Consider the following 9,885-nt stretch of genomic DNA (forward strand, 5'->3'; position numbering starts at 1 on the left):
TCTGTTCATGTACTTTACTCATTTTTTAATAGAGTTACTTGTTTTTTGCTTGTTGACTAGTAAACAAGTTCCCTATAGATTCTGGATATTAGGCCTTTGTCAGATACATAGATTACAGATATCTTCTCCCATTCTGTAGGTTGTCTGTCACTGTGGAAAGCAGTACAGAGATTTCTCAAAGAACTTAAAATTGCTACCATTCGACCCAGAAATCCCACTGCCATGTATATACCCAAAAGAAAATGAACCATTCTACCAAAAAGACACATGCACTCATGCTCATTGCTGTACTATGCACAGTAGCAAAGACATGGAATCAACCTAGATGCCCATCAACAGTAGACTGGACAAAGAAAATGTGGTACATATACACCGTGGAATACTACGTAGCCATAAAAAAGAATGAATCCATGTCCTCTGCAGCAATAGCTCCTCCAATGGAGCTGGAGGCCATAATTCTAAGTAAATTAACACAGGAACAGAAGACCAAATACCACATGTTCTCACTTATAAGTGGGAGCTAAATATAAAGCATATACGGACAAAAATAAGGGAACGATAGACACAGTGGACTACTAGAGGGTGGAAGGGGGGTAGGCTACAAAACAGCCTATTAGGTACTATGCTCACTACCTAGGTGATGGGATTAATGCTCCAAACCTCAGTGTCATGCAATATTTCCATGTAACTAATCTACTAATCTACACACATACTGCCTGTATCTAAAATCTGTTGAAATTCTTTTTTTAAATATTGAGATAGGCTGGAATCTAGAGATGATGCCAGCTGGCACAAAAACTGGAGCCAGGGTGAACTTGTAGTAATTAGAAAAAAAGGCTTTTTTTCTGAGACGTGATTGAGGGTTAAAGGGAATGTGGTGTGGGAAACAGAAACAGGAAAGGAGGTTGGCTGTTCATGCTCACATCCATCAATCAAGATTTGATCCAATTTGATCAAAGAATGGTAACAAGTCTAAGAAGTTTGTTTCAGTTCACTTAACTAGAAGTAATTAACCACTTCAAATAAAGCTATTCTCATAACACAACAGAATCCAAGTAACTACTGCACAGCTTAATCAAAGTTCCATTTCACAACTAGATCCATGAAGACATGTCGTTTAATAAGAAAGCATGATTCATAAGAATCAGATTCAGAGATGAACACTCTGGACAGTGCAGGAGAAGAAACAGAGTGTTTTAGTCTATTTTGTGTTCCTATAAGAGAGTACCTGAGACTGGGTAATTTACAAACAATGTATGTTTTTGTGATTCACATTTCTGGATGCTGGGAAGTAAAAGCATGGTACTAGCATTTGCTCAGCATTTGGTGAGGACCTTCTTATTGCATTATCCCATGGCAGAAGGCAGAACGGCAAGCAAGCATGGGAAACAGAAAGAAGAAATTGGGCTGAACTGATTCTTTTGTGAGGAGCCTCCCATGATAACTAACCCACTCCCACAATAATGGCATTAATCCATTCATACGTGCAGAGCCCTAATCACCTCTAAAGGGTCTCACCTGTTTGTTTTTGTTTTTATTTTGAGTAGGGTCTCACTCTGTCACCTAGGCTGGAGTTCAGGGGCATAATCATTGCTCACTGCAGCCTCAAACTCCTAGGCTCAAGCAATCCTCCCCACCCAGCCTCTCAAGTAGTTGGGGCTACAGATGTGCAATTCCATACCTGGTTGTTTTGTTTTGTTTTGTTTTTTATAGAGACAGAGTCTCACTATGTTACCTAGGCTATTCTTGAACCCTTGGCCTCAAGTGACACTCCCGCCTCAGCCTCCCAAAGCCTGCAATTACAGGTGTGAGCCACCATGTCCAGACAGATCCCATCTCTTCATACTGTCACAGTGACAAATAAATTTCAACATGAGTTTTGGAGACAACATTCAAATCATAGCACTGTGGAAAACATAATTTATTATTTGGTCATATTTTTTGATCCATCTTCAAAAATCAATTAAAAGCCTCACCCAGATTTAACACAAAGGTAAAATTTATTTGATATCCTACTGACACTAAAGAAGAAAAGTAGACTCTAAGAAAAGTTTCTAGATCTGTATTACACAAGAAAATTCAATGAGTTTTCAACTGGCATTGTGCCTCTGCTTGCCTGTAAGGCTTACATAACCATGTCCTCACATGCATGAGAAAGAACTGGAAGATAGAGGAGTCTTCTTTGTAAATTCCTTTTTCAAATATAAAATATTCTCCCATATCAACAGATGATGAGTAATAAAAACTCACTGTATTTTAATTAACATCATTCTGCAATATGTCCAAAATGGAAACTAAAGACACTCTAAAATGCATTAAGTGTTAAATATCTTCAGGTTCCATAGGTTGAAATTAGTCTTTTCTAACCTTTGTCTGGCATTATAGTCAGCTTCCATTTCTAGTTAAATACTCAGAAATAATGTCTATCATAGGCTTCTGATCAAATTTTCCAAAATTACCTCAAAATTATTTCATTATATAACTGAACTAATCAAATTGTTTACTGTCACCTGAAAGATTAACTTGCTAAAGTCAGTACAGGCACTAATAAATATTGTATGCTTCTGCCTTAATGTCAGTGAAGACTTGTATCAGCCTTTGTCATCTGTAAGAAATCACTGTCACACAAGAAACTGCAAAGGATGGACAGGTTGAGTAGTAGTCACTGGCTGGTTGCCCTAGTTCACTGCTACACATCACCCTCAGTGTTTTGAAAAGGGAGCTGAAAACCCTGCTCAGTGAAGAAAGAGGTCAATACCAAAATTCGCTCTCCTTTCGCCTTACTCCCCATCATGCAGCTGGCACTGTTCACTCTGGCAGATACAGCTCCCTGAACATAATGGTGCAATCACCACTTCAAACATCATTACTATCTAAAATAGATAACCCACTTGCAACTTGACTATTTTTATAGATATAACGTTTTCATGGAGCTTAACTGCTCTATTTGTGATTTATTCCATTTAACCAATGCAGTTTCCCTGAAAGTGAGTTTCTTATATCAGAGTCCCAATAACCACAATTGCCCAAATAGTTGTGAAAATTACAGTACTTCCTAGTTGCCTGTTATCTCCTTGTACTCATCACCAAAACGTCATGAGCTGAATCCTAAATCTGAAAAATTATAAGCTCTCTTGTTTTTATGTCTTTGGTGACCAGAAGATTGTTTTGCCCCACTTCTTACCAATCTACTTTTTCATATGGAGATTTTAAGAACTGTATTATTTATTTCTGACAAGAATTTAGTAAATACCTCTTATATAAAACTAAATTCTTCGAGGCATTAAGAAAGTCAAATAAATTGAGGCATTAATAAACTTTTATCACTATATTAAAATACAAATAATTTTCAATCTGATACTCAGCAAAAAATTAATTAAATATACATTTTACATGGAAATTAGTTTTGTTTAGAATAAAAGGTAGTTGTGCCAAAGGAAGAGAGTTTTTTTTTTAAGATTTTGCAGCTGTCTCATAAAAGATATGTTAAATAAACTGAAATTTCACATAAAATGTGGAGGAAGAAAAGGAGGAAGGCAACTCAATTTTAGTGCTCTGATGAGCTCAGATTTCTTTAGGGATGAAAGGGGGTAGTAAGAGGTATAACTGCAAGCAAACACAAAAAAGAAATAGATACTTGTCCAGGAAAAACACTAATGTCCTTTTAAGCTAAGTTTGAAAAACAGAAAGGAGGTGTAATAGTTCACTAATTTAACCTTAAGTTCTGACAGAGTAAAAGGAAAACTGTGGGTAGTTTTAAACTACAAGAGAATTTTCTATGATATCTAACAATGCCAAGAATCTAATTCTTCCCAGCTTTTATTTTGCTTCTATTTTCCCTATTGAGAACCATTTTCAAATCAGAAGGGATAAACAAATAATTTCAGGAGATTACTGAAGGTCCAAACAGAGACCAAAAAGGACAGTAAGCTGCTTTAAATAAGTATGCACATCCAGACCCAGAAGAATTAGATGCAAGAGGGTAGAAGGAATTTTCGCCAATACTAGGAATTACCAATGACTCACTGCCAGAAACAAGCCATAATAAAGTAGACTGATTTTGATGGAATTTAAAGGGATAGATCAAAGGAATGCCACACACTTAAACACAGTGTGAATTTAGAAAGGCAGTAGATAAAATAACTCACAATATTCTCACAGGAACAATGGAGAGAAATAGCTGATTGTCTATTATGTGGCTTCAATTCTGGTAGAAATACCATGAGTAAAGATTGCTACTTTAAAATTTATACTAAGTTGAAGAGAGGTGCTTTGGGGATATAGCACAGTGTGTTGAATTTAGGTTATAGAAAACATGCTTATTAAATCTCTGGATGATACAGAGGAGAGAAGTTAATATGCTGAAAGACAGATTGAAGAGTCAGAAAGAAGAAAAAAAAAAGAGTCAAAAAGATCTAGAGAAATTACAAACACAACCTAAAACAAATCAGATAAAATGGAATGGGAATAATTTAAGCTCAACCAACACTTTTAAAAGTACCAGAAAGGGGAATCATGGCTTCACAGGTTATTGAAAAAACAATACCAGGAAATTGTAATTGACTATATGTTCAACTTGAGCCAACACCATTACATGGCCCAGAAAATCTTGACCTGTAGGTAGGTCTTAGATCAATAATAAAGAGATAATAATTTCATAGTATCATGTTGTAATAGCTGCTATTTTATTTTAATTACATAATACATATTCATTACAGAACACTGGAAAATGCAAATAAGGAAAAGGAAAATAAAGGCCACCCACAATTCCACCACTCAAAGATGAATACTATCTTCATTTTGGCATCTTATCATTCCAGACTTCTTAAGCACATTGTAAATGTTCACACAAACTTATTTGTCCTTGCAAAAATAAGATGATACTATAAATGCTTCTTGTAACCTGTTGTCCTTGGGTTTTTTATTCAGCCATAATGTTCTTCTCTGGTCAAGGGACATCTACTGCATTTTCTTAATTTCTAGTCACCATATTTTAAGAGGGTCATTGCAAAATTTGAGAATATATAAAGAAGGAAAAAGAGAGTAGTGAAAAGTATGAAAACTAAGTTCTTAACACCTATGCTCTCTTGCCATATAAAAGGTCAATACAGATGATAGCTCTTCCATGAAAAATACTTATAAGAAAACAAAAATACATGCACCCAAACAACCATCCTGGCAGATGAATTAGACTACTCTATATTGACCCGTACAGCCAATCTACTACCAATTGCTGAAAGTCACAGGGAAGTGGATTTTAGCTCAATGACAAGAAAAATTTTAAAATAATTACAGCTGTCAAAAATAGAATGGATCTAGTCGTTGGAAGGTCTAACAGGGCTAGAATAACTAACAGGTAAGAGATGTTACAGAGAAAATTTCTGCACTAGGTGAGAAGTTGGAAGAAAGGTCCCTCCCTATATGAAGATTCTATGATTCTAATGAGAAATTTACTGCCAGTCCAATATGAAGCAAATCTTTAGTCATTAAGGCCTTAAAGAATAGAGTCAAGCACTTTAGAGGTGCATGAAAAATATTAACACTAACGATGAACACCTATATGCTAAATGTTTTGCATTCAATACTTTATACTTCATTTAATCCTTTTATAACAACCTTATATGATAGGTACTATTATTACTATTTCCACTCTTACAGAGTAGTGAGGCTTAGAGAGGTTTTTTAATTTATTCAATGTCATTCTTACTTTTGCTGAAAATTGCAGTGCCACCCAAAAGCATACCGAATTCCCCATTATACAGTTACTGCTCAAAGGATAATTTCTTATTATCAGTAGGTAACAAGTAATCAGAAGCATCTTCAGAAAAGTTCTTATCTAGTGAACCCTCAAAGGGCAGTTGTGAGATTTTTTAAATTAGAAAAAAAATCAAAATTTAAGGAATTTCAAATTATTCTTCGTAGCAAAAAATGTTCAGATTGGACTGTCTAAATTGGCCATATACCTTTAAACTTTTGTGAATAAAACAGATTCAATGAATGAGACTTAAAATGTGGTAAAGCAAATCTGAATCACACATTTTCAAATCTTTGCCATTATTAATTATGTGACCATGGGCAAGTCCTTAATCTTATCTTTTTATTCCTTCATCTGTGAAATGAGAATGAACCTACTAAGGCTGACATAAGAATTGAATGAGATGACACATGTAAGCATTTAGCATAGGGTCTGACACCATTATTACACAACCCAAGTAATAAAGCAAGTGGGGAAAAAGTGCCAAACATATTCTACAACTCATTCTAAAACATTAAGAAATTTCAAAGCGTCATTATGTTTGATAAGTGGACACATTTTCCATTATCCTGCCAATAAATTTCTGATGACAATCATTTTTGAAATAAAGTGACAACTAAATAAAATGTGCCTTCTTAGGAATGTCATTTTATGCAAATGATCGCCCAAATAATACAATTTCAACTCTCATTTTCTTCAGACACCATTCATTCAGTGTAAGATGGATAAAAGCAAGTTTAAAATTACTGGTTTTGTTTGTGATTTTTACAACTTGGTTCGAAGTACTCTAATAAACACATGTTGTTTACTTGTTTTCTATGTGCAATCTTTGTTGAAGAGTTACTGCTGCTATCTTTGACAACACTAGCAAAAGAGAAAACCTCTCATTCAAGATATACACTCTGGGTCACTATTTTGATACTTTAGTGTTCACTAACATTAAATACTCGGTATTTTATCCCTAAAACTTGACATCTATTCTTTTAAAAAAAAAAAAAAAATCACAGCTGGGAAAGGAGTATTTAAAGGATGTTTGCTTTTGAGTTTTGTCACAAAGAGTGTTTTTAAAATATGATTTATCACAATAAAATTAAGTTCTCACTGTTCTCAAAGAATTCCTCATGTTTTCCCAAAAAAAAAAAAAATGTTTATTTTGAGAAACCTCTTTCAGCATACCAGTTTCTAGACATAATCATTTTTATAACTGATAGATCCACTGGCAAATATTTTTATTTTACCTGTAACTTAAAACTGTAAAGAGATAAAATGCTTTTATATAAACTACATGTGACTACAGGCAATTATTAGAGCTGCAATCTGAAATATGTACACATTGTCTGCCTATGTTTGAAACTGAAGATTATTTAACAAGGGAGTACACACAAGTCATCTCTATGACCTATTGAAAAAATGTCCTATAAATATTCATTCTTCTGACATAAACTATCATTCCAATAAAATGTCACTGTCAACGAGTATCTAGAATAACATATGGGGCTTTTTAAAATCCCATCAACTACTTTTCAACTAAATTTATTTCACTGTAATAGAAACTTTTCATTTTCCCTTTTAACTAGTCCTATAATTAATTGCGCTGTCTGACCACCACGACCTATGAGAACTTGCGTAAAGAACGCAATGTCATCACCCAAAAGTTTCTATTAAGCACTTGTCAAGGGTACCATGGAACAGTTTTTTAAAAACCAGGGAAATCGCTTGGGTTTTTTAAAATTTTTACAAACATAATTGGGTTATCCAAGAAATGTTTTAAGGCAAAGATATGAATGACAATTGATGACTCCAAAAATATCCAGGATGAATTGGATAGCCACGATTTTATAAACTAAAGAGCTTCACTTGAATTGTATCTAGTGAATACTCTCCAGGCTTCCGCCCTCCCAGTTGATTTCATTTGTCCATCAATACAACTTTCAATAGTTTCTCAAGTATGCAAATCAACCCCGCTATTTCCAAAGGACTGCTGAACGAAGACCTTGACATTTTTTAAAATGTCATCTTAGAAAGATTCTCCAAGCAATACCAGTCTCACCTACATCTTCACATTAAAAGGCCTCTACTATATTCCATACACACTATCCCAATCCCGACCTGGCATCCTTCATCCTGAGCTATAATAACCAAGTTTCACTCAGCTATGTCCAGGTAACTGAAAGTACTGCTGGGGCTGCCTAACCTGCCTCATCAAGTTTTACACACACCCTGTACTGAAGACATATCAGCAGAAAGAAGGTTCACTCACTTCATTTTGTGGGATCATAACCCACGGCACAGCAAACGCCTTCTGCAAGAGAAGGTAGGAGCCACGGAAGGCTGTGGCTTTTGCAGGGTAATTGCATGCACGCAAGAGCTTCTCTGACAATTTCATTTAACTAGACAAAAAAGGCTGGGTTCAAAGCTGCAAATATATAATAAACATTGACGGAAAGCGGGCGGAACGTCGATTTTCTTCAAGCAACACTAGTACATGTACAAGTTCTGCACCACGGCTCAGAGGAAAAGTAGCTTACTGACGCATTGATGGAAGGCTATTTTAAAATTACTCAAAGAATCTAAGGCATCAATCTGACTGGGAGGCTCATACCTCCTCTCCATACACGCAGTCTGTTTTCCTATCTAATTTAAGAATGAATCGCTGGCAGCCACCAGGTGCAATAACCGTGAGGAGGAGGACGTATATCCATCACAATGCATAATGAGGTGTGCCAACCCCGGAGCTGGTGCCCGTCCTTACCTTAGCAGATTAGACAGGGGCAGGGGTCCGGATCCACCGCCCAGGATCCCTCCTTTCCTGCCAGACAGGAGTTTCTCCACCAGAGCCACATTTCCAGTGCGAGCAGCTTCCAGCAGCTCCTGGTCCTTCCCCATAGTCTCTCACCGACTCCCCCACAGAGTCCTTACCCCCCTCGGGTCCTCCTCCCCACCCACCCCCACTCCCCAAAATCCAGGGCCCTCCTCGCCCCACCCTAAAATAATGCAAGAGCTTCAGCACGGAGAGCTCCCTGCAGCCCCAGGCAGGGAGCACCACTCTCTCCTCCTCTTCGGGGCGCAGCTTTTACAATGGGGATCAGACCATGTCTTGAAAGAGGGGCTGGCCGAGCTGGGAGCCGCGACGCGCCCCCACAGCCACTCCCCTGTATTCCCGAGGCCTCGTTCCCGCGGGTGGGGCGTGAGGGGGTGGGGACTCAGGGGTGCTTTTGAGGAGCGGGAGGAGGGTGGTGAGGACTGAGGTCGGAGGAGGAAGAGGAGGCAGCAGAGACAGTCCTCGCTGGAGCGGGAGCGCAGGGAACACCCGCGGCGGCGGCAGCGGCCCGCGCGCCCTCCCGCCCGGCCCGGGCTCGCCTCAGCTTCCTTGGCGGTTACGCGGGGGCGGCGTCCGCGGCGGGGAGGAGCGCGGCGGCGCCGGCGGCTCGTGCGCCGTGGCCCGCGCCGAGGCAGTGCGGTGCGGACAAGCCGCAGCGGGCTCGTGCGGAGGGCGGCGGCGGCGGCGAGGCCTGGCGCGCGGGGGGGCGTGTGCGAGCGGGCAGGTGCGGCCCGCGGTGCGGCCCGAGTTGGGCGGCGGGCTGGCGGGGAGGGGCCGGGCCGGCTGAGGCGGGGCTTTGGCCCTGAGATTCTCTGCGTTCTCGTGGGCGGGGACCCTCCCTCCTCCACTCTCCTTGGAAGAGCGTTAACCGTGTGAGGACTGGAGTTCCCCGGGCCGAGTCGGCTCCTCCTCGGCCCGGCGGGCCCCGGCGACACGCGTCGGGTCTGTCACGACGCCTGAGGAAAATCCTCCATGATAGGGATGGGGAGGCTGGTGACACTGGGTAGGGGCCCTTTGGCCACCGCTTCCATCCGAGTCTAGGCAACTTGACCGGCATTTCGCCCTTCCGCTTTACCTCCCCGAGAGAGCCTGAGATCTGCCCTTGGTTAGAAAGAAGAGGCTCATTTCGTCCTAGTTTCTGTGGCACCGGCCACCGAGCAGTTTGTGACTGTTCCAGTTTTTCTAGAGTCTTTAATCAGCCCATATTTTAGTTGGGCTTTGGAGATCTGCTGACTTGTAAGAATACCAGGAAAAAGGCTCTCATTGAAAATTTCTCCACATCCACACTCGAAAAATATAAATGGGCATG

The 9,885-nt window shown here is 39.6% G+C and overlaps 1 protein-coding gene across 6 annotated transcripts in view; it reads right to left on the reverse strand.

The window, feature by feature from the left end:
• The window catches only part of ANKS1B (ankyrin repeat and sterile alpha motif domain containing 1B), a 1,279,773-nt gene extending 1,271,118 nt beyond the window's left edge, over positions 1-8,655 (reverse strand). For all 6 annotated transcript variants that reach the window (XM_008004353.3, XM_037987370.2, XM_037987376.2 and 3 more), the window contains exon 1: positions 8,508-8,655. In XM_008004353.3, the coding sequence (XP_008002544.2) occupies positions 8,508-8,641 (134 nt within the window). In that variant the 5' untranslated portion in view covers positions 8,642-8,655. The remainder of the gene's footprint in view (positions 1-8,507) is intronic.
• Positions 8,656-9,885: the final 1,230 nt, after the last annotated feature.

This window comes from Chlorocebus sabaeus, chromosome 11 (genome assembly GCF_047675955.1).
Source record: "Chlorocebus sabaeus isolate Y175 chromosome 11, mChlSab1.0.hap1, whole genome shotgun sequence".
NCBI classification, from domain to species: Eukaryota; Metazoa; Chordata; class Mammalia; order Primates; family Cercopithecidae; genus Chlorocebus; species Chlorocebus sabaeus.